At 50.5% G+C, this 23,923-nt stretch overlaps 1 protein-coding gene across 5 annotated transcripts in view; it reads right to left on the bottom strand.

Moving 5' to 3' along the window:
* The window catches only part of pnpla6 (patatin-like phospholipase domain containing 6), a 202,565-nt gene that overhangs the window by 144,599 nt on the left and 34,043 nt on the right, over window positions 1-23,923 (bottom strand). For all 5 annotated transcript variants that reach the window (XM_060855275.1, XM_060855277.1, XM_060855276.1 and 2 more), the window contains 3 exons: window positions 20,461-20,548; window positions 13,132-13,214; window positions 9,861-9,943 (listed from right to left, as the gene is read on the bottom strand). In XM_060855275.1, the coding sequence (XP_060711258.1) occupies window positions 9,861-9,943; window positions 13,132-13,214; window positions 20,461-20,548 (254 nt within the window). The remainder of the gene's footprint in view (window positions 1-9,860; window positions 9,944-13,131; window positions 13,215-20,460; window positions 20,549-23,923) is intronic.

The raw sequence follows: 23,923 nt of genomic DNA, 5'->3' as shown, positions 1-23,923 counted from the left end.
ACTTGGATGAGGGAATAGAAGGATGTGTTAGTAAATTTGCAGATAACATAAAGGTCAGTGGAGTTGTGGATAGTGCTGAAGGATGTTCCAGGTTATAGAGGGACATAGGTAAGAAGCAGAGTTGGGCTGAGAGGTGGCAAATGGAGTTTAATGTGGAGAAGCCTAGGGCTAACGGTAAGATTCTTGGTAGTGTGGATGAGCAGAGAGATCTCTGTATCCAAATACACCAATCCCTGAAAGTTGCCACCTAGCTTGATAGGGTTGTTCAGAGGGCATATGGTGTGTTCGCTTTTCTTGGTAAAGGGATGGGTTTCGGAGCCACAAGGTCATGCTGCAGCTGTACAAAACTCCGGTGTGGCCACTTAGAGTATTGTGTACACTTCTGCTCACTGCATTTATAGGATGGATGTGGAAGCTTTGGAAAGGGCTCAGAGTAGATTTACTAGGATATTGGCTGGTATGGAGGCAAGATCTTATGAGGAACGGCTGAGGAACATGATGCTGTTTTCGCAAGAGAAAATGTTGAGAGGTGACTTAATAACGACACATATGATGATCAGAGGGTCAGACAGGGTAGACAGTGAGAGCTTTTTTCCCCTCTTTGAGAGGTGATAGATATAGAACCGATGTCACAGCAGCATCACACTGTAATCTTTTGCAATCAATTCTGTGTTGTATGGTCTTATACTCCACAACCACCTGATGAAGGAGCAGCGCTCTGATAGCTAGTGCTTCTGAAAAAATCTGTTGGACTATAACCTGGTGTTGTGAGATTTTTAACTTCATTGCATGCATTATTCAGCTTATTTTAGCGGAGGTCAACTCTATTAAAGATAGCAAATGTCAAAACGGCAACATCATGTGCGAGCATCACACTCCTTTAACAGGTCCTGGAAATAGGTCAGTGCAGGGCAATTTCACTCCAGTGGGTATACTGAATGACAGACTAGGACAACCCAATTTCTCGCAGGATTGTCAGCAGTCTCTGGTTGTGTTGTGTTGAGATCCAGACTTGCTGCATGCCACATTGCTTTAGCATGATAAGTGCCTGGGTGCCAATGCACACACTTGCCTCAAACAACACGATGTACCCAAAGTGCTAAAGGCAACTTCACCCAAAGTAACAGTGTTCTGCATAAAATGAGATACTGGGTTCAAAATACAAACCAGCTAGTTAACAGGAAGAACAAAGACAATAGAGCAAATACAAAATGATTCAAAAGCAATGTCCTACATTGAAACTGCAATTTGTTGAATATTTCAACAGTTTCTACCCACTAAAGTGTAGTGGTGAGGTTTACAACACAGTCATACTGCATGAGCAAAGTTGCTTTCTGTTAAAACCACTCCAATTATGCAGACTCAAAATTCCCTTCTCCTGCTGGAGATGCTCAAAGAAATACCTGTCATCAATCATTCTAACAACTAAAGCAAACATTTTGGGACGGAAGGGAATCATTTTACAATGACATGCTGCACAACTGCAACAGCCTGGAGTGCATCAGTGCTGATTTTCCAATGAAAGATCGTTGACCTAAAGCGTGAACTGGTTTGCCCCCACATTCGCTGCCGTTCCCCTGAGGTATTTCCGGCTGTTTGCATTCTCATTTCAGATTTCCAGTATCCACAACACTTTGCTTTTTCATTTCCCTCTGTCCCTTCAAAGGAAACACCACAGGTACTTCACCAAGACATAAACAAAGATGCTGAGCCAACACATGGTCAAAGGGGAGGCCAATTTGAAAGCAGTTTTGTTTTGCAACATCCAGCTGGGCAGATACAGGCACAACAGCCAGTGACGGGAGGAAGGGCATGAATATTTAACAAGAGGTCAGAGGTAGGGCTCCAGAGGGTTTGGAGAGGAGATTTCAACACAAGGTTGGGATTTTTAAATGAGGGACAGTGTGTGACAGGGCTTGGTCAGGGATAGGATGTGAGCAGCAGTGTTATGGAGGATGTAAGGAAGAAGCCAACCTTGAAGGTGATGATGGTGAGGGACTGTCTGAGACAGGAACAAAAACTAGTGATGCTGTGGGTGCGGTCTTAGCGATGGAGGTGATGTAGAAACTCTAACAGGATGGAATTGCAAAAAGGTCAATTCAGCTGCCAACATGAGCTGCAGAAGGGACCCAGAGTTGGCCTGGAGGGAGCTTGCGGCAGGCCTAATGACAGTTAACTTTTGGTTTTCTAATGTTTAGCTTCAGGATAGTGTGTTCTCACCCAAGGCTAGGTGTTAGACAAGTGGAGTGACAGCACAGAGTAAGTGTAGGGGTTGAGATCACTGATGGGACAGTAGAAATGGGGCTATCAAATACACGTGTGCAAGTTGACCCAAATGCCAATGTACGTCAAAAGACATGAACGAGGGGAAGGAAAGGCGTTTATATCCTGAACAGAACAACTAAGGCAAGAAGAAATGTAATCGTGGGAGCTCCTCTGAGAGACAGGGGTTAAGAGCTGGATCAAAGTGTGATTCAGTGATGAGTGTCACAGTATTGTTGCGGAGGTTTAAGTGGGGCAGCTAGCAGGAAGACGTCAAGGAGGATTGAGGTGCTGTCACCCAGGAGGTCGATTTTAGTAAAGGTGTGGAGCAGCAACAGAAAAGGGGGGAAAGAGGAGGATTCATGATGCACTGGGATTAAGAGCAGGGAAAGCGAGGAGAAAGCTAGTGTTAGGGGAGTGAGGGGGAGGGGACAAACAGACAAGTTTTGAGGAAGTTTTTAAAAAAGACACATAGCATTGCCACAGGTCTGAAAAGAAGCCTCTCCTGAGCTCCAAAAACAGTTAAAGCCCATGGACTGGGAACAACTTGTCCCAACCTGCAGCACAATGATCACAAATGGGTTAATGTTACAATATACTGCACAGCTTACTATCAATGATTTTATTCAGGATGCTTTCGTGATGTTGGGAGAGCGAGAGAGAGAGAGAGCGAGCGCGAGAAGGTGAGCGCGAGAGAGAGAGGGTGAGAGCAAGAGAGAGAGAGAGAGAGAGAGGGGTGGGGTGAGGGCGAGAGAGAGAGACGGGGCGAGCGCGCGAGAGGGAGAGGGCGAGCGCGCGAGAGGGAGAGGGCGAGCGCGCGAGAGGGAGAGGGCGAGCGCGCGAGAGGGAGAGGGCGAGCGCGCGAGAGGGAGAGGGCGAGCGCGCGAGAGGGAGAGGGCGAGCGCGCGAGAGGGAGAGGGCAAGCGCGAGAGGGAATGAACGAGAGAGAGGGTGAACACGGGAGAGAGAGGGAGAGAGAGGGGGCGAGCGCGAGAGAGAGAGGGTGAGCGTGAGTGAGAGGGCGAGCGTGAGAGAGGATGAGCGCCAGAGAGAGAGAGGGCAAACGCGAGAGAGAGAAAGTGAGCACGAGAGGGAGAGAGAGTGTGAGCGAGAGAGAGAGAGAGACAGTGAGCACGAGAGAGGGAGAAGGTGAGCGTGAGAAGGAGAAACTGGGAGTGCAAGAGCGAGAAGGTGAGCGCGCGAGATAGAGAGAGAGGGTGAGCGCATGAGACAGAGAGGGTGATAAAGAGAGGGAGAGAGGGTGAGCAAGAGAGAGAGACACACGGTGAGCGCAAGAGAGAGGGAGGGTGAGCCACGAGAGAGAGAGAGGGTGAGCGCAAGAGATATGGTGAGCGCGAGAAAGAGAGAGAAAGGGTGAGCGCGATAGAGAGTGAGAGGGAGAGGGAGAGTGAGCGGGAAATAGAGAGGGTGAGAGCAAGAGAGAGAGGGAGGTGAGCATGAAAGGGAGAGAGACGGTGAGCGCGAGAGAGAGAGAAGGTGCGTAAGAGTGGGACAGAGAGAGAGAGACAGAGACAGAGACAGAGACAGAGACAGAGACAGAGACTGTGAGCACGAGAGAGGGAGAAGGTGAGCGTGAGAGGGAGAAGCAGGCAGTGCAAGAGCGAGAAGATGAGCGCGAGACGGGGCGCGCGCGCGAGACGGGGCGCGCGCGCGCGAGAGGGGGCGGGCGAGCGCGCGCGCGCGAGAGGGGGCGGGCGAGCGCGCGCGCGCGAGAGGGGGCGGGCGAGCGCGCGCGCGCGAGAGGGGGCGGGCGAGCGCGCGCGCGCGAGAGGGGGCGGGCGAGCGCGCGCGCGCGAGAGGGGGCGGGCGAGCGCGCGCGCGCGAGAGGGGGCGGGCGAGCGCGCGCGCGCGAGAGGGGGCGGGCGAGCGCGCGCGCGCGAGAGGGGGCGGGCGAGCGCGCGCGCGCGCGAGAGGGGGCGGGCGAGCGCGCGCGCGCGAGAGGGGGCGGGCGAGCGCGCGCGCGCGAGAGGGGGCGGGCGAGCGCGCGCGCGAGAGAGGGGGCGGGCGAGCGCGCGCGCGAGAGAGGGGGCGGGCGAGCGCGCGCGCGAGAGAGGGGGCGGGCGAGCGCGCGCGAGAGAGGGGGCGGGCGAGCGCGCGCGAGAGAGGGGGCGGGCGAGCGCGCGCGAGAGAGGGGGCGGGCGAGCGCGCGCGAGAGAGGGGGCGGGCGAGCGCGCGCGAGAGAGGGGGCGGGCGAGCGCGCGCGCGAGAGAGGGCGGGCGAGCGCGCGCGAGAGAGGGCGGGCGAGCGCGCGCGAGAGAGGGCGGGCGAGCGAGAGGGGGCAGGGGAGCGCGCGCGAGAGAGGGCGGGCGAGCGCGCGCGAGAGAGGGCGGGCGAGCGCGCGCGAGAGAGGGCGGGCGAGCGCGCGCGAGAGGGGGCGGGCGAGCGCGCGCGAGAGAGGGCGGGCGAGCGCGCGCGAGAGGGGGCGGGCGAGCGCGCGCGAGAGGGGGCGGGCGAGCGCGCGCGAGAGGGGGCGGGCGAGCGCGCGCGAGAGGGGGCGGGCGAGCGCGCGCGAGAGGGGGCGGGCGAGCGCGCGCGAGAGGGGGCGGGCGAGCGCGCGCGAGAGAGGGCGTGCGAGCGCGCGCGACAGAGGGCGGGCGAGCGCGCGCGAGAGAGGGCAGGCGAGCGCGCGCGAGAGAGGGCGGGCGAGCGCGCGCGAGAGAGGGAGGGCGAGAAAGGGTGAGCGCAATAGAGAGTGAGAGAGAGAGGGAGGGTGAGCGGGAAATAGAGAGGGTGAGAGCAAGAGAGAGAGGGAGGTTGAGTGTGCGAGAGAGAGAGGGTGAGCCGCGAGAGAGAGTGAGAGAGAGCGGGAAATAGAGAGGGAGGTTGAGCGCGAGAGGGAGAGAGAGGGGGTGAGGGAGAGAGAGAGAGAGAGGGTGAGGGAGAGAGAGTGCAAGCGCGAGAGAGACAAAGGGTGAGCGCTAGAGGGAGAGAGGGTGAGAGCATGAGACAGACAGGGTGAGTGCGAGAGACAGAGAGAGAGAGGGTGAGTGCGAGAGAGAGAGGGGGTGAGTGCGAGAGAGAGGGTGAACAGGCGAGAGGGAGAGGGTGAGCGCGAGAGAGGGAGAGAGGGAGGGCGAGCGCGAGAAGGAGAGAGGGAGGGCGAGCGCGAGAAGGAGAGAGGGAGGGCGAGCGCGCGCGAGAGAGGAAGTGTGAGCGCAAGAGAGAAAAAGGGTGAGCGCGAGAGGGGTAGAAATGGTGATCGCAAGTGAGCGTGAAAGTGAGAGAGGGTGAGGGCGAGAGAGAGAAGGTGAGCGGGAGAGAGGTGAACGCAAGAGAGAGAGGGTGAGCGCGAGAGAGAGGGGGTGAGGACGAGAGAGAGGGGGTGAGGACGAAAGAGGGAGAGGGTGCGAGGGCGAGAGAGAGAGAGAGCGCGTGTGAGAGAGAGAGAAATGGTGAGCGCGAGAGGGGGTGAGCGCAAGAGAGGGAGAGAGTGAGCGTGAGAGAGGGAGAGAGAGAGTGTGTGGGAGAGGGTGAGACAATGAGCGCGAGAGAGAGAGAGTGAGCGAGAAAGAGTGAGAGAGAGAGAGAGAGAGAAAAAGGCGAGCGCGAGAGAAAGAGGGTGAGCGTGTGAGAGAGAGAGAGAGAGAGAGAGAGAGAGAGAGAGAGAGAGGGGGGGGAGGGGGAGGGGGGGTGAGCGCGAGAGAGAGAGAGAGGGTGAGCGTGAGTGAGAGAGGATGAGCGCGAGAGAGAGAGAGAGAGAGAGGGTGAGCTCAAGGAGGAGAGAGAGAGGGCAAACGCGAGAGAAAGTGAGCACGAGAGGGAGACGGTGAGCACGAGAGAGGGAGGTGGTGAGCGTGAGAGGTAAGAGAGAGGGAGTGCAAGAGCGAGAAGATGAGCGAGAGAGAGAGAGAGAGGGGGAGAGAGAGAGAGAGAGAGAGAGAGAGAGAGAGAGAGAGAGAGAGAGAGAGAGACCACGAGAGATAGAGAGAGACAGGGTGAGCGCATGAGACAGAGAGGGTGATAAAGGGAGGGAGATAAAGAGAGAGAGAGAGAGAGAGAGAGAGACGGTGAGCGCGAGAGAGAGAGAGAGAGAAAGGGTGAGCGTGATAGAGAGTGACAGAGGGAGGGTGAGCAGGAAATAGAGAGGGTGAGAGCAAGAGAGAGAGGGAGGTTGTGCACGCGAGAGAGAGGGTGAGCGTGAAAGGGAGAGGGAGACAGTGAACGTGAGAGAGAGAGAGACGGTGAGCGCGAGAGAGAGAGGAGCTGCGTGCGAGTGGGACAGAGGGTGAGGGTGAGGGCGAGAGAGAGAGAGAGAGAGAGAGAGAGAGAGAGAGAGAGAGACAGAAAGAGAGAGAGAGAGTGTGTGTGTGAGGGCAAGGGGGGAGTGAGCGCGCGCGATAGAGAGAGAGAGAGGGGGAGTGCAAGCGCAAGAGAGAAAAAGGGTGAGCGCGAGAGGGGGAGAAATGGTGATCGCAAGAGAGAGTGAGCGTGAAAGTGAGAGGGGGCGAGCGCGAGAGAGAGAGAGGGGGCGAGCGCGAGAGAGAGAGAGGGGGCGAGCGCGAGAGAGAGAGAGGGGGCGAGCGCGAGAGAGAGAGAGGGGGCGAGCGCGAGAGAGAGAGAGGGGGCGAGCGCGAGAGAGAGAGAGGGGGCGAGCGCGAGAGAGAGAGAGGGGGCGAGCGCGAGAGAGAGAGAGGGGGCGAGCGCGAGAGAGAGAGAGGGGGCGAGCGCGAGAGAGAGAGAGGGGGCGAGCGCGAGAGAGAGAGAGGGGGCGAGCGCGAGAGAGAGAGAGGGGGCGAGCGCGAGAGAGAGAGAGGGGGCGAGCGCGAGAGAGAGAGAGGGGGCGAGCGCGAGAGAGAGAGAGGGGGCGAGCGCGAGAGAGAGAGAGGGGGCGAGCGCGAGAGAGAGAGAGGGGGCGAGCGCGAGAGAGAGAGAGGGGGCGAGCGCGAGAGAGAGAGAGGGGGCGAGCGCGAGAGAGAGAGAGGGGGCGAGCGCGAGAGAGAGAGAGGGGGCGAGCGCGAGAGGGGGCGAGCGCGAGAGAGAGAGAGGGGGCGAGCGCGAGAGAGAGAGAGGGGGCGAGCGCGAGAGAGAGAGAGGGGGGCGAGCGCGAGAGGGGGCGAGCGCGAGAGGGGGCGAGCGCGAGAGAGAGAGAGAGTGGAGTGAGAGAGAGAGAGAGGGGGCGAGAGAGAGAGAGAGGGGGCGAGCGCGAGAGAGAGAGAGGGGGCGAGCGCGAGAGAGAGAGAGGGGGCGAGCGCGAGAGAGAGAGAGGGGGCGAGCGCGAGAGAGAGAGAGGGGGCGAGCGCGAGAGAGAAGGTGAGCGGGAGAGAGAAGGTGAGCGGGAGAGAGGTGGTGAGCGGGAGAGAGGTGGTGAGCGGGAGAGAGGTGGTGAGCGGGAGAGAGGTGGTGAGCGGGAGAGAGAGAGAGGGGGCGAGCGCGAGAGAGAAGGTGAGCGGGAGAGAGGTGGTGAGCGGGAGAGAGGTGGTGAGCGGGAGAGAGGTGGTGAGCGGGAGAGAGGTGGTGAGCGGGAGAGAGGTGGTGAGCGGGAGAGAGGTGGTGAGCGGGAGAGAGAAGGTGAGCGGGAGAGAGAAGGTGAGCGGGAGAGAGGTGGTGAGCGGGAGAGAGAGAGAGGGGGCGAGCGCGAGAGAGAAGGTGAGCGGGAGAGAGAAGGTGAGCGGGAGAGAGAAGGTGAGCGGGAGAGAGGTGGTGAGCGGGAGAGAGGTGGTGAGCGGGAGAGAGGTGGTGAGCGGGAGAGAGGTGGTGAGCGGGAGAGAGGTGGTGAGCGCGAGAGAGGTGGTGAGCGGGAGAGAGAGGGGGCGAGCGCGAGAGAGGTGGTGAGCGGGAGAGAGGTGGTGAGCGGGAGAGAGGTGGTGAGCGGGAGAGAGGTGGTGAGCGGGAGAGAGGTGGTGAGCGGGAGAGAGGTGGTGAGCGGGAGAGAGGTGGTGAGCGGGAGAGAGGTGGTGAGCGGGAGAGAGGTGGTGAGCGGGAGAGAGGTGGTGAGCGGGAGAGAGGTGGTGAGCGGGAGAGAGGTGGTGAGCGGGAGAGAGGTGGTGAGCGGGAGAGAGGTGGTGAGCGGGAGAGAGGTGGTGAGCGGGAGAGAGGTGGTGAGCGGGAGAGAGGTGGTGAGCGGGAGAGAGGTGGTGAGCGGGAGAGAGGTGGTGAGCGGGAGAGAGGTGGTGAGCGGGAGAGAGGTGGTGAGCGGGAGAGAGGTGGTGAGCGGGAGAGAGAAGGTGAGCGGGAGAGAGGTGGTGAGCGGGAGAGAGAGAGAGAGAAAGGGTGAGCGCGATAGAGAGTGTGAGAGAGAGAGAGTGAGCGAGCGCGAGAGAGAGGGGTGAGAGCAGGAGAGAGGGTGAGGGCAAGAGAGAGGGAGGGTGAGGGAGAGAGGGAGTTTGAGCGCGAGAGGGAGAGAGGGTGAGTGAAAGAGGGAGAGAGAGTGAGCGCGAGAGAGGGCGCAAGAGAGGATGAGCGCGAGAGAGAGAGAGGATGAACGCCAGAGACAGGGTGAGCGCGAGAGAGGGAGAGCAAGAGAGAGAGGGAGAGAGAGAGAGAGAGAGAGAGAGAGAGAGAGAGAGAGAGAGAGAGAGAGAGAGGATGAGCACGAGGGGGTGAGAAAGGGTGAGTGCAAGAGACAGAAAGAGGGTGAACGCAAAAGGAGAGAGAGAGTGAGCGCGAGAGAGAGAGAGGGGTTGAGCGCAAGAGAGAGAAAGTGAGAGGGTGAGCATGAGAGAGAGAGAGTGAGCACAAGAGAGGGATAGGGTGAACGCGCGAGAGAGAGGGTGAACGCAAGAGAGAGTGAGTACGAGAGAGAGTGTGAGAGGGTGAACGCGAGAGTAAGAGCATGAGAGAGAGAGAGAGAGAGAGAGAGAGAGAGAGAGAGAGAGAGAGGGTGAGCATGAGAGAGAAAGAGGTAGAGTGAGCGGAAGAGAGAGAGGGTGAGCGCGCGAGAGGGTGAGCGCGAGAGTGGGAGATGGTGAGAGCAGGAGAGAGAGGGTGAGAGCGGGAGAGAGAGCGGGAGAGAGAGCGGGGTGAGAGCAAGAGAGAGACAGGGGGTGAGCGCGAGAGGGAGAGAGGGTGAACGCGTGAGAGGGAGAGAGAGAGGATAAGTGCGAGAGAGACACAGAGAGGGTGAGTGTGGGAGAGAGGGTGAGAAAGAGAGAGTATGAGTGAGAGACAGAAAGAGGGTGAGTGAGAGAGAGGATGAGCGTGCGAGAGAGAGCACAAGAGAGAGGGTGAGCGAGAGAGAGAGAGTGAGCGCGAGAGAGAGAGAGTGAGAGATAGAGAGGGTAAGCGCAAGAGAGAGAGAGAGAGAGAGAGAGAGAGTGTGAGAGACGGTGAGCACGAGAGAGAGGGGGTGAGCACGAGAGAAAGAGTGTGAGAGCGAGAGAGGGAGGGGGTGAGCGCTTGAGCGCAAGAGAGAGAGGGCGAGTGTGTCAGAGAGAGAGAGAAAGAGAGAGGGCGAGGGTGTGAGAGAGAGAGAGAGAGGGTGAGAGAGAGAGAGGGTGAGAGAGAGAGGGTGAGAGAGAGAGAGGGTGAGAGAGAGAGAGGGTGAGAGAGAGAGAGGGTGAGAGAGAGAGAGGGTGAGAGAACGCATGCGAGAAACGAGGGTGGGGCAGTGAGAGGAGAAAATCTACTCAGAAGTGTACCGTTTTGCAATGATCAGCATTTTCTGTTTCCTTTTTGCTCTTGGTCTTGAAGTTCCAACAAAGGAATATGTAGATTGCGACACCTGGAAACAGGCAAGTGCAACTCAGATTAAAAGGAATCACACACTCTAGAGAGAAAGGGAGAAAGAAATGGCAGAGAAATGAAAGAAAGGCCCAGAGAATAAACTACTTGTGTATATTAAATAACTGGGCAGATATTGCTAACATTGAACAAGGAACTTCAAAACAGTTTCATTAATGAAGGGGGAACAACTTTACTCATACTCTCTGAGCAAAGTTCAACATGTTATTCTACACTGATATAAATTTTCAAAGCTTCATTCTGAGATCGACTATGAGGCACAATGAAAGACCGCACTGACTGGAGGAGTGTACACACAGAGCTGAAAATGTGTTGCTGGAAAAGCGCAGCAGGTCAGGCAGCATCCAAGGAACAGGAGATTCGACGTTTCGGGCATAAGCCCTTCTTCAGGAATGGAGGGCTTATGCCCGAAACGTCGAATCTCCTGTTCCTTGGATGCTGCCTGACCTGCTGTGCTTTTCCAGCAACACATTTTCAGCTCTGATCTCCAGCATCTGCAGACCTCACTTTCTCCTGGACACATAGGGAACAGCCTGCGCTGCCGTTTGACAAGGTCAAGTGGATCTGACTGCGGTCTCCAGTAAAATTCACTGTAAACCACCAAACTCCTTTAACCCCTTGGTCAACCAAGAATACATCTAATTCTGCCTTAAAAATATTCAGTGACCCTTCTTTCACTGTTCTCTGATGGAAAGAATTTCACAGATCAAACACCCTCAGAGAACATGGTCTCATCTATATGAAATGAAAGATTCCCTATCTTTTCCTCAGTGTCATCTCTCCCACAAAGGGAATCACATGCTCAGTGTGCACCCTGTCACAGAGTTATAGAGTCATAGAGATGTACAGCATGGGAACAGACCCTTCGGTCCAACCCATCCATGCTGACGAGTTATCCCAACCCAATCTAATCCCACCTGCCAGCACCCGGCCCATATCCCTTCCTATTCATATACCCATCCAGATGTCTATTAAATGACCAATTGTACCAGCCTCCACCACTTCCTGTGGCAGCTCATTCCATACACATATCACCCTTTAAGTGAAAAAGTTACCCCTTAGTTCTCTGTTATATCTTTCCTTTCTCATCCTATGCCCCCTAGTTCTGGACTCCCCCAACCTAAGGAAAAGCCTTTGTCTATTTATCCGATTCATGCCCCTCATGATTTTATAAACCTCTGTAAGATCATCCCTCAGCCTCCGACACTCGAGAAAACAGCCCCAGCCTGTTCAGCCTCTCCCTGTAGCTCAAATCCTCCAACCCTGACAACATCCTTGTAAATCTTTAAGGAACCCTTTCAAGTTTCACAACATCTTTCCAATAGAAAGGAGACCAGAACTGCACACAATATTCCACCAGTGGCCTAACCAATGTCCTGTACAGCCGCAACATGACCTCCCAACTTCTGTTCTCAGTACTCTGACCAATAAAGGAAAGCATACCAAACACCTTCTTCACTATCCTATCTACCTGCGACTCCACTTTCAAGGAGGTATGAACCTGCACTCCAAGGTCTCTTTGTTCAGCAACACTCCCTAGGGCCTTACCATTAAGTGTATAAGTCCTGCTAAGATTTGCTTTCCCAAAATGCAGCACCTCGCATTTATGTGAATTAAACTCCATCTGCCACTTCTCAGCCCATTGGCCCATCTGGTCCTGATCCTGTTATAATCTGAGGTAACCTTCTTCGCTGACCACTACACCTCCAATTTTGGTGTCATCTGCAAACTTACTAATTGTACCTCTTATGCTGGCACCCAAATCATTTATGTAAATGGCAAAAAGTAGAGGACCCAGCTCCGGTCCTTGTGGCACTCCACTGGTCACAGGCCTCCAGTCTGAAAAACAACCCTCCACCACCACCCTCTGTCTTCTACCTTTGAGCCAGTTCTGTATCCAAATGGCGAATTCTCCCGGTACTCCATGAGATCTAACCTTGCGAATCAGTCTCCCGTGGGGAACTTTATCAAACGCCTTACTAAATTCCATATAGATCACATCTACTGCTCTGCCCTCATCAATCTTCTTTGTTACTTCTTCAAAAAACTCAATCAAGTTTGTGAGACATGATTTCCCACGCACAAAGCCATGTTGACTATCCCTAATCAGTCCTTGCCTTTCCAAATACATGTACATCCTGTCCCTCAGGATTCCCTCCAACAACTTGCCCACCATCGAGGTCAGGCTCACTGGTCTATAGTTCCCTGGCTTGTCTTTACCACCCTTCTTAAACAGGCACCACGTTAGCCAACCTCCAGTCTACATGTTCCAATAAGATCCTCTGTCATTTGTTTAAACTTCAATGGAACGATCCAACCTCTCCTCATAAGGCAAGCTCTTCATTCCAAGAATCTGTCCAGCATGCAATGTATGATAAAGTTAACCCTGGTAGTAAATTATCGTTCTGACTGAACTCAAACAAGAAGGGCCAGTATTGAAAGCCCAGTGACATCTGGCTTCAGACCTCAGTTCAGCCCTCGAGCAGCTGAGTTATATAGCAGCAAAGTCTATGTTTAAATGACAGGCTCCAGGACTGTTCAGCTGGGCTTCCACAATCTGCCTCAGGCAACACCAAGTGAATTAGAAGTTTTAACATTGAACTCAGGTCTGACATCTAAGACAGACCTACAATCCTATTTAGTGAACCCCAGGGTTTGGATTTAATGGAAACATTTCGTGACTCCAAGGTAAATCAGCAGCTAACTCGGTGCTGAACAGGCAGCTTCCACATATGCACTGAGCCCAAAGGATCAAGAATGACGTGTTCGCTGCTCAATACATGAGACGGAATTTCTCCTCTGGACCCGAAGGATGGCCTACAGTGGAAGCCTTAAGCCTCGGCAAAGTCACTCGACACTAGACTCCCTGAGAGAGATGGGGGCTGGGGAGGTTACACCTGGCAGATGGTGATTCCATATTGGAGATGTTCACAACAGATGAGAAGACCACTCAGGTTCTTTGTCTAACAGTGCAATCCCACTGGCCTGGCCACATTCATCTGGGGTCAATCCAAAATACAGGTTTCTCTTTGTAAAAGCTGGGAAAGTGACCCTGCCCACAGGTAATCTCCGCCCTCAAGTAGACTCTGCCCGCAGGTAGTCTCCGCCCGCAGGTAATCTCCGCCCGCAGGTAATCCCCGCCCGCAGGTAATCCCATTTCCTTCATACCTTCCTCATGATCTTGCGTCCATAGAACATTACTTTGTCACGTTTTCGGAATCGGTATTTCGGGGTTTCCTGAGCTTGAATTCCTAACAGATAGACAAAAATCAATCAGCTGCAAAAACTGAACAAAAGTAACTTGCATTTATAAATGATGAAAAGATATGTACTTCCTATCTATTCAAATCAGCATAACTACAGACTATAGGAGGAAAATGCCTCACATCACATAAATCAGCTAGTTTTGTGATCAATTCATTTATTCTAGGAACCTCTGAATCAGAACCACTTAAAAATTCAGCTCATAAAGCAATGACCCAGTTTGAAACCAGAAACATGTGGAGTTGAAAGGACTATCATTCCAAGGTAGGCATAGCTAACAAAGTTCAAACAATGGTCTGCAGAAAAACCTAGCCCCGAACAATCAGTCGTTGTAAAGCTGGACTTTGGCAAAGACTATGTTTGACACAGAGCGCATCACAGTGCATCGAGTAAGCCCCTACCAAAATAACAGCAGGATTTTCAGTATGTCTTCATGCAACAGAAATGGACCAGCTATACAAACATCGTAACAACAACAGGTCAGAAGCTGGGAATTCTGCAGCTAATAACTCAACAAAGCCTGACTCCTCAAAGCATCTCCACCATCTCCAAGGCATGTGTCAGAGGTATGATGGAAGACTCCATGCAATTTCCTGAATGGGTCCAGCTTCAACAACACACAAGCAGCTCATCACCATCCACACGTAACAACCTTACTCTCCCTTCACCACTGACACATGCTGGCAGCATCTCCAACTTGCAGCAACTGTCAAACACACAACCTCTATTACTGGGAAGGAGGAGGACACCAGACACTTGGTAATGCCATCGGTTGCAAATTCCCCTCCAAGTCAAGCACCATCCTTAGCTCAAGCACTAATATATTACTGTTCCTTGAGGGTCCCTACACACCAGGGACTGCAGCAGTACAAGAAGGGTATCACCGGCACATTCACAAAAGTAATTAGGAATGGGGAACAGAAGCCGGCCTCATCAGCAACACCTACACCCCAACAACGCAGCTTTACAAAGTTAAGCCATATCAAACTTCTGAAACCTCCCAACTATTTCACGGGTAATAAATCAGTTGAAATGCAGTCACTGTTGGCAAGGAGTAAACTTGGCAGCCATGACCACGGGGCTTTCACAATCCACCAAGAATCCAGGAAAAGCAGTCAGAACTGTAACACAGAACAAGGAGCTGCATTCAGAGAGAGCATGGCACAGATACAATTGAGGCATGTTTCGATGAAGGGAAAGGCAGTATCAGCAAACACACCGTTCACACAATGGGAAATAACAAAGCAGGAGAATAAAGCAAAAAACAGACAGACTAATAAAAACGAGGCTGAATAACAACTACAGAGAAGTAAAAACGGAAAACAGAAAAGGTAGCCAGACCTACTATTCATGTGGGATGTGGTGCCTGCTGAGTACACCAGTGTTTGTTGTACCATCATAACTGCAACTAAACACACTGGGAGATGAGCTGCTGCCTTGAAGCATTGCAGACCACATGAAGTAGTACACCCACAGTGTGGGCTCTGCAGCCTCCGTGATGTAGTACACCCACAGTGTGGGCCCTGCAGCCTCCGTGATGTAGTGTACCCACAGTGTGGACTCTGCAGCCTCCGTGATGTAGTGTACCCACAGTGTGGACTCTGCAGCCTCCGTGATGTAGTACACCCACAGTGTGGGCTCTGCAGCCTACGTGATGTAGTACACCCACAGTGTGGGCTCTGCAGCCTACGTGATGTAGTACACCCACAGTGTGGGCTCTGCAGCCTACGTGATGTAGTACACCCACAGTGTGGGCTCTGCAGCCTCCGTGATGTAGTACACCCACAGTGTGGGCTCTGCAGCCTACGCGATGTAGTACACCCACAGTGTGGGCTCTGCAGCCTCCGTGATGTAGTACACCCACAGTGTGGGCCCTGCAGCCTCCGTGATGTAGTACACCCACAGTGTGGGCTCTATAAAAATAATACGGTGGTTATGGTAGTAGATTTTAACTTTCCAAACATAGACTGAGACTGCCATAGTGTTCAGGGTTTAGCAGAGGAATTTTTTTTACAGTGTACAAGGATGTTTTCTGTATGTGAATGTATCGACTAGAGAAGGTTCTGGATGTAGGTTTGCTCGCTGAGCTGCAAAGTTTCTTTCCAGACATTTTGTCAGCCTACTAGGTAACATCTTCAGTGGGCCTCTGGGTGATGCACTGCTGATAATTCCTGCTTTCTATTTGTATGTTTGGGTTTCTTTGGGTTGGTGATGCCATTTCCTGTTCTTTTTGTCAGGAAGTGGTAGATGGGGTCTAACTCGATGTGTTTGTTGATAGAGTTCCAGTTGGAATGCCATGCGTCTAGCCAAACAGAGACACGCACGAGAATTCCTAGAGCTGTGTGGGCGGCACGGTGGCACAGTGGTTAGCACTGCTGCCTCACAGCGCCTGAGACCCGGGTTCAATTCCCGACTCAGGTGACTGACTGTGTGGAGTTTGCACATTCTCCCCGTGTCTGCGTGGGTTTCCTCCGGGTGCTCCGGTTTCCTCCCACAGTCCAAAGATGTGCGGGTCAGGTGAATTGGCCATGCTAAATTGCCCATAGTGTTAGGTTAGGGGAAATGTAGGGGTATGGGTGGGTTGCGCTTCGGCAGGTCGGTGTGGACTTGTTGGGCCGAAGGGCCTGTTTCCACACTGTAAGTAATCTAATCTAAAAAAAGCTGTGATCCTGATGTCAGTGGTAGGAAAGCTGTTGGGAGATACTGAGGGATACAATCCATTTACATTCGGAGGAAAATGGGCTTATCAGTGCTAGGTAGCATGGTTTTGAGCAGGGATGGTCATGTCTTAGAAAAATAACAGAATTCTTTGAAGAGGTGACAAAGTTGATTGATGAGGGAAGGGATGTAGATGTCTTATGCATGGACTTCAGTAAGGGGTTTGAAAAGGTTCCCTGTGGTAGGCTAATGAAGAAGGTGAAGTTGCATGGGGTCCAGGGTGTACTAGCTAGATGGATAGGGAACTGGCTGGACAGCAGGAGACAGAGTAGTAGTAGCAGTAGCAGTGGAAGAGAGTTTCTCAAAATGGAGAGCGGTGACTGGTAGTGTTCTACAGGGATCCGTGCTGGGAACACTGTAGTTTGTGATATATGTAAATAATTTGGAGTAAAGTGTCAGTTGCCTCATTTGCAAGTTTACAGATGACACTAAGATTGGTGGAGTAGCAGATAATGAAGGGGACCGTCAGAGAATACAGCAGAATAAAAAGAGACTGGAGAGTAGGGCAGAGAAATGGCAGATGGAGTTCAAAACTGACAAATGCGGGCTGATGCATTTTGGAAGGCCCAATTCAAGAGAACTATAGAATTCTGGGGAAAATGGATGTCCAGAGAGATCTGGGTATTCAGGTCCATTATTCCCTGAAGGTGGCAATGCAGATCGGTAGAGTGGTCAAGAAGCCATACAGCATACTTTCCTTCATCAGTCGGGGTACCAGGTACAAGAGTTGGCAGGTCATGTTACAGTTGTATAGGACTTTGGTCCGGCCACATTTGGAATGCTGCATACAGTTCTGGTCGCCACATTACCACAAGGATGTGGATGCTTTGGAGAGGGTGCAGAGGAGGTTCACCAGGATGTTGCCAAGTATGGAGGGTGCTAGCTATGAGGAGAGGTTGAGTAGATTAGGCTTATTTTCATTGTGGAAAGGAGGAAGTTGAGGGGGGACCTAATTGAAGCCTACAAAATCATGACAGGTGTACAGGATGGATAACAAGAAACTTCTTCTCAGAGTGGAGGGTTCAATTACTAGGGGTGATGAGTTCAAAGTTCATGGTGAGAGGGGAAAAGTTTAGGGGAGACATACATAGAAAGTTCTTCAGACAGAGGGTGGTGGGTGCCCGGAATGCATTGCTAGTGGAAGTGGTTGGGGTGGGAATGATATTGTTATTTAAGATGTATCTAGACAGATACCTGAAATGGGCAGGGAGCACTGGGATACAGATTAGAAACTAGGCGGCAGGTTTACATAGGATATCGGGATTGGTGCAGGCTTGGAGGGCCGAAGGGCCTGTTCCTGTGTTTTAAGGATTTTTGTTCTTTGTATTAAAAGGACAAAAGAGAATAGGGCTCCTCAAAGATCAGCAAGGCAGCCTACGTGTGGAGCTACAGGAAATGGGGGAGATACTAAATGAGTATTTTGCATCAGTGTTTACTGTGGAGAAGAACATAGAAGATATGGAACATGGGGAAATAGATGGTATCTTGAAAAATGTCCATATTACAGAGGAGAAAGTGCTGGATGCTTTGAAATGCTTAAAAGTAGATAAATTCCCAGGACCTGACCAGGTGTACCCGAGAATTCCGTGGAAAGTTAGAGAAGTGATTGCTGGGCCTCTTGCTGTGATATTTGTATCATCGATAGTCACAGGTGAGGTGCTGGAAGACTGGAGGTTGGCGAATGTGGTGCCACTGTTTAAGAAAGGTGGTAAGGGCAAGCTAGGGAACTATAGACCGGAGAACCTGACCTCGATGGTGGGCAAGTTGTTGGAGGGAATCCTGAGGGACAGGATGTACATGTATTTGGAAAGGCAAGGACTGATTAGGGATAGTCAACATGGCTTTGTGCATGGGAAATCATGTCTCACAAACTTGATTGAGTTTTTTGAAGAAGTAATAAAGAAGAGGGCAGAGCGGTAGACATGATCTATATGGACTTCAGTAAGGCATTTGACAAGGTTCCCCATGGGAGACTGATTAGCAAGGTTAGATCTCAGAATACAGGGAGAATTCGCCATTTGGATACAGAACTGGCTTAAAGGTAGAAGACAGAGGGTGGTGGTGGAGGGTTGTTTTTCAGACTGGAGGCCTGTGACCAGTGGAGTGCCACAAGGATTGGAGCTGGGTCCTCTATTTTTTGTCATTACATAAATGATTTGGACGCGAGCATAAGAGGAACAGTTAGCAAGTTTGCAGATGACACCAAAATTGGAGGTGTAGTGGGCAGTGAAGAAGGTTACCTCGGATTACAACAGGATCAGGACCAGCTGGGCCAATGGGCTGAGAAGTGGCAGATGGAGTTTAATTCAGATAAATGCGAGGTGCTGCATTTTGGGAAAGCAAATCTTAGCAGGACATACACACTTAATGGTAAGGTCCTAGGGAGTGTCGGTGAACAAAGAGACATTGGAGTGCAGGTTCATAGCTCCTTGAAAGTGGAGTCGCAGGTAGATAGGATAGTGAAGGTGGTGTTTGGTATGCTTTCCTTTATGGAGTCTAAGATTTGGCAGGTTACACTGTAGCTGTACAGGACATTGGTTAGGCCACTTCTGGGATATTGTGTGCAATTCTGGTCTCCTTCCTATCAGAAGGATGTTGTGAAACTTGAAAGGGTTCAGAAAAGATTTACAAGGATGTTGCCAGGGTTGGAGGGTTTGAGCGATAGGCTGATATTTGAGCCCTTTAGTAGTTTACAAAATCATGAGGGACATGGATAGGATGAATAGCCAAGGACTTTTCCCTGGGGTGGGGAAGACCAAAACTAGAGGGCATAAGTTTAAGATGAGAGGGGAAAGATTTAAAAGGCCCTAATGGACAATGTTTTCATGCAGAAGGTGGTGCCTGTATGGAATGAGCTGCCGGAGGAAGTGGAGGAGGCTGGTACAATTACAACATTTTAAAGGCATCCTGATGGAGTATATGAATAGGAAGAGTTTAGAGGAATATAGGCCCAATGCTGGCAATGGAACTAGATTCAGATACCTGCTCAGCATGGATGAGTTGGACTGAAGGGTCCGTTTCCATGCTGTACATCTCTATGACTCTATAAAAGAAACAACAGGGCTACAGAAAAAATGCACGAGAGTGGGACTTGCTGATTTACTTGGAAAGAGTGTGGTCATAATGGGTTGATGCAACCATTTCACATTCCCGACAGCCTTTGATGCAGGTATGGGCAAACTGAACATCTTGTCTGAAGAACTGAACAGTGTAGAAAACAGTGTCAAAACAGTTTAAAAAAAAAATTCTGAATCAGCCCAGACACGGAGCAAGATTAGAAGTGGTCAATAGGCTTTTACTGTTCATTTCAATAACACTTGGATCAACCAGCTGCACTTTGGATATCCCCAAAGTGTTAGACTGCCTTATCTACTCAGACAAAACATTTCTTTTCCTACCAAAAGTAATAAGGATTCATAATAATCGAAGATCAGTTTTAAAATAGTGTTCTCCTTCCTAACGGACATGACCTTGAGATAATGCACCATCTCCCCTCAACTATCACATTAACATAGTTCATTGACTATATAAAATCATCATCCAAACTTATGACAGATACCAAGGGAAACTGGAAAGGAAAGGTGAAAAGGTCAGGGGCAGTGTGGTAAACTAACTGAATTTAATGACTGAAAATTAAAAGGAGATGGAGAACAAAAAATTATTATTCAGACAGAACACAGGATAGTACTTTGTGACTACTCTAGCAGCAAGGCTGACACAAAATGCAATGTACTCATCTTCCAATTGCTTAGAATTGGAAAGCAAAACTGAACAAATAATTCGTATATAAGCAGCCTCAGATTGGCACTTCCAACTCCTGTTTCATTCTCCTCTCAATTGCTACTCCAGCTTAGTAACGGCAAAAAGTAAGCCATTTCCTCCTAATCATTTGCAAACCATTATCATTTTACAGTCTTAAACCTAGATCTTCAACATTTTTTGGAATAATGAATTAAAGTTGCAAAATCTTGCAGTCCATAAAAGATTCATTAAGTATATCTGCTTTCTGGGGTCAGCTTTGGCTTAGATGTAGCTCTCTTGTCTGAGACAGAAGATTGTGGGCTGCTGTCTAAATTATAGGCTGGAAGTCTCTGGAATTGAGCACGAATTCATGACCCTCTGACTCGGTGCTCCCACTGAGCCAAGGCTGATGAAGAGGTACTCTATGCACAACATTCACTTTTCCATCAAAGGAAAGAATAGGCAAGTCATCAGCTCCAGCAGTTTTAACTTCATTTGGAACTGCTAGCAATGCACATGATAGCAAACCTGCTCCTCCAGTGGTATACCATCTGGATATTCTGCATGTGAATGGAGACTTTTCATCACCAAAATAACCTGATTATTGAGCTGAGGGTTTTACCTAATCTCAGCAAAAATAAAGAGCAGGGAGGGAGGCTGCAACAGGAACATTCACTCTCAGTGTTAGTTAGGGAGTACAGGGCTGAGAACACATTGCCAATAATTGTGGAATGCACACGAGTTGCAACAGTTTTTCAGTAAAATTTCACTTACTTCTCTCTTGTAGTCGCCGGTGTACAATGAGGATGGTGGTGGCAATCAGCACCACTGCCACTCCAGCCCCCAGGATTACTCCCATCATCTGTAAAACAAATCGTGTAAAACCAAATAATTTAGAATTCAAATAAAGGTAGGACAAATAAAGCAAAAATGTGACCTTCAGCTCTGTTACAAACTCTAAGCCAAAATTTAGAAATCACAACACCAGGTTATAAACCTGTTGGACTATTTGGAAGCAGTAGCTTTCAGAGTGCTGCTCCTTCATCAGACAGCTGCCTGCAATTACCTGAAGAAGGAACAGCGCTCCGAAAGCTAGTGCTTCCAAATGAAGTTGTTGTACTATAACCTAGTGTGATGTGATTTTTAACTTTGTCCACCCCAGTCCAACACCAGCAAGTCCACATCTCAGCCAAAAAGCAATGCCCTTCGTTTAAAGCAACAAATTGTCAAAGATAACTAGGCCATTGCTGAAACAAAGTTATACTTTGTTTTCTGAAGGATAATTGAAAATTTTCTGAAGAATGCAACCTGAGCTACTTCAGAGTTAAGTCCAATCGTGATAGTATTCCACAAGTGACAATCCTGGAAGCCAGCACATTTGAATTCCACTTAGACGACAATTCAAAGTAATTGAAGGAGGTCATAGAATCCCTACAGTTTGGAAACAGATCCTTCAGCCCAACAAGTCCACACCGACCTACCAAAGAGTAACCCATCCAGACCCATTCCTTTGCACTATTGCTTTACAATTCCCCTAATGCCCCTAACCTACACATCCCTGAACACCATGGGCAATTTAGCACGGCCAATCCATCTAACCGGTACATCTCTGGAATTCTTCCAGTGCACACCATACTTCATGCTAGTGATGGCTCAATGTATTCCTTGGGCGACGAGAAGGTCTCCAACTACAAGGCTCACTATCTTCATGTACAGTTCACTTTTTGCTTTTACACAGCTTGTGAGAGAAAACAAACCAGGAGGCTCCCTATTTGATCTCTTGACTGTGGACAGCCAAGTCAGCCACAGGGTTTATTCACATGGTCTCAGTCTCCTCAGAGTGAGAGGGTATTATTAAAGGACAGGATCCACTGAATCAGTGGAAAACCTGATTACACTCCTGACTAGGTCACTGAAAGCCATGTTTATGCCTTTATTAGCTTTATTGATTTTAATCATCCACCACTCTAGGTAGCCAGGCCTTCAGCTGCCTGAACCCCAAGCTCTCCATATCTCCCTCCCTACACATCTCTGCCTCACATCTCCCTTTCCTTCGTTAGGAGGCTCTTTAAAACGTCCGTGGCCTTTGGTTATCTACCATAGTACCACCACATGTAACGTAAAATGCTGCTGTGTTGCATTTGTCTGAAGTGCCTGGAGTCGATTATTATGCAAAGGGTGATATACAAATACAACCTGTTGTTGGAAGTGCTGCTAGAGAAAAACAAGTGCCGACTCAGCTACCCTGCTTCCCTGCAGTTCACAGTTTCTCATTGATTATCCCTGTTTCTATATTATGGCCACCTCGGAGATTGATGGCACCTGTAAACTTGCTGCCCAGGAGTCATCATATTTCATTAAATTAATTGAATTCACCTATTTTAAATCTGAAACAAATGTTTCAGTGGAAACACCAATGGCTCTCATTTCTGGTGAACAGTTGGGTGCACCATTCAATTTAACACTAGGGTGCATGTTTCTAATACAAGGAACATCATCAAGTCCAAAAATCCAACCTGTATTATTTAACTCCATTTGTGACCACAGCAACGCATCAAATGAATTCCTCAGCAAATTCCTACTAAAGGGTTCCCTTTTGTTGTTTAGAAAGCAATCACTGTTCTAGGTCACTCATCTTAATGTGTATAAAGGTCATGAGAGATTTTGTTCATTCCAATGAACAAAAGGGGAGCCTGCCATGTCCAACAAATGAGTGCTGACCAGCTGGCAGACAGCTTCAAATTGACCCAATACTGAACACAGCAGCAACATGCAAGAAAAAGACACTGTCTGGGTGGCATGGTGGCTCAGTGGTTAGCACTGTCGCCTCATGGCACCAGGGACTCGGGTTCAATTCCAGTCTCGGGTGACTGTCTGTGTGGAGTTTGCACATTCTCCCCGTGTCTGCGTGTGTTTCCTCTGGGTGCTACAGTTTCCTCCCACAGTCCAAAGATGTGCAGGTTAGGTGAATTGGCTATGCTAAATTTCCCATAGCTTTCAGGGATATGTAGAGTGAATTAGCCATGAGAATTGTAGGGGTACAGGGTAGGGGAATAGGTCTGGGTGGGATGCTCTTTTGAGGGTTGGTGTGGACTCGATGGGCCAAATGGCTTGCTTCCCGACTGTAGAGATGTTATGATTCTAGAGATTCCAATATCAGGTCACGTAGATCATAAAGGCCCAATTTTAGTCCTCAGCTTTCACTCGGAGTAAATTGACCTCAGCAGCAGTACCAGAACTAGCTACAGAGGATCTGGGGCTGAGGATGCAGCCACAAACATCTGGCCCATACAGACACCAGTATCATGCACCTCTGTCTTCTCTTTACATAGGACAGGGGGAAAAGGAGAAGCACTGAAGGAACAGACAGTGCATCTCTGCCTGCCTATCTGCAGTGGGGAGAAGTCTAAATTCACTGATGATAGGTTTTTCAACTGGAAATCTTTCTCTGATCGTAGTTAAGTCTTTTAGTCATGTGGGCAAAGGACTACAGGGTTGGATCACCCAAAACTGCTACTTGCGCCTGGCCTTTGATTCTGAGAGAGAGGAGGATGGCATTCGGAAAGGGATCAGGGAGCAACTGGATCAGTTGTGTTTTCTGAAATGTTTCTTAAATTTAGGGAAGGCGATAGCATAACAGCAATGCGAATCTCTAAAATTATGCCAACATGGTGGGTTCAAGTCTTACATTGGCAAATGGTAAAATTTGAAGGTAAAACTTCAATTCCGTTTAAAAAACCTAGGATTTTAAAATAAAATCTATCTTAATGCAATCTGGTAATCATAACTGATTGTCATAAAACCACCAACTAGTTCACCAGGTATCCTATAGGTAAAACAATCTGCTGTCCTGACCTGGTCTGGCCTGGCCTACTGACAACCCCTGACCCACAACAATGCACTGCCTTCTGGGCAATAAATTCTGGCCAAGCCAACAACACTCTCCTCCCATGAAAGAATGGAACAAATAAAAAGACTTCCAGAAACACTGGTATGTTTTACTCAGCTTTTATTCAATTGGGGACTCATTTAAAAAGGTTCCTGTGCCAAGTTTTCTCAACTAACATATTGTGGAAATGTTCAGCTGGCAAAGGCTTTATCATCACTGCGGGAAAACCATACATTAAGTTTGGTTACAGAACTGAGAGCTAATTGCAAAAGAAGTTACACAGAATTTAGACTACGGAAAATATTCACAACTTCCATGACAAAAACCTTTGAAAACTTTCATAGCACA

Source organism: Hemiscyllium ocellatum, chromosome 45 (genome assembly GCF_020745735.1).
Source record: "Hemiscyllium ocellatum isolate sHemOce1 chromosome 45, sHemOce1.pat.X.cur, whole genome shotgun sequence".
Classification (NCBI taxonomy): domain Eukaryota; kingdom Metazoa; phylum Chordata; class Chondrichthyes; order Orectolobiformes; family Hemiscylliidae; genus Hemiscyllium; species Hemiscyllium ocellatum.
Note: the sequence above shows the minus strand (reverse complement) of the source record. Positions and strands in the feature narration are given on the sequence as shown.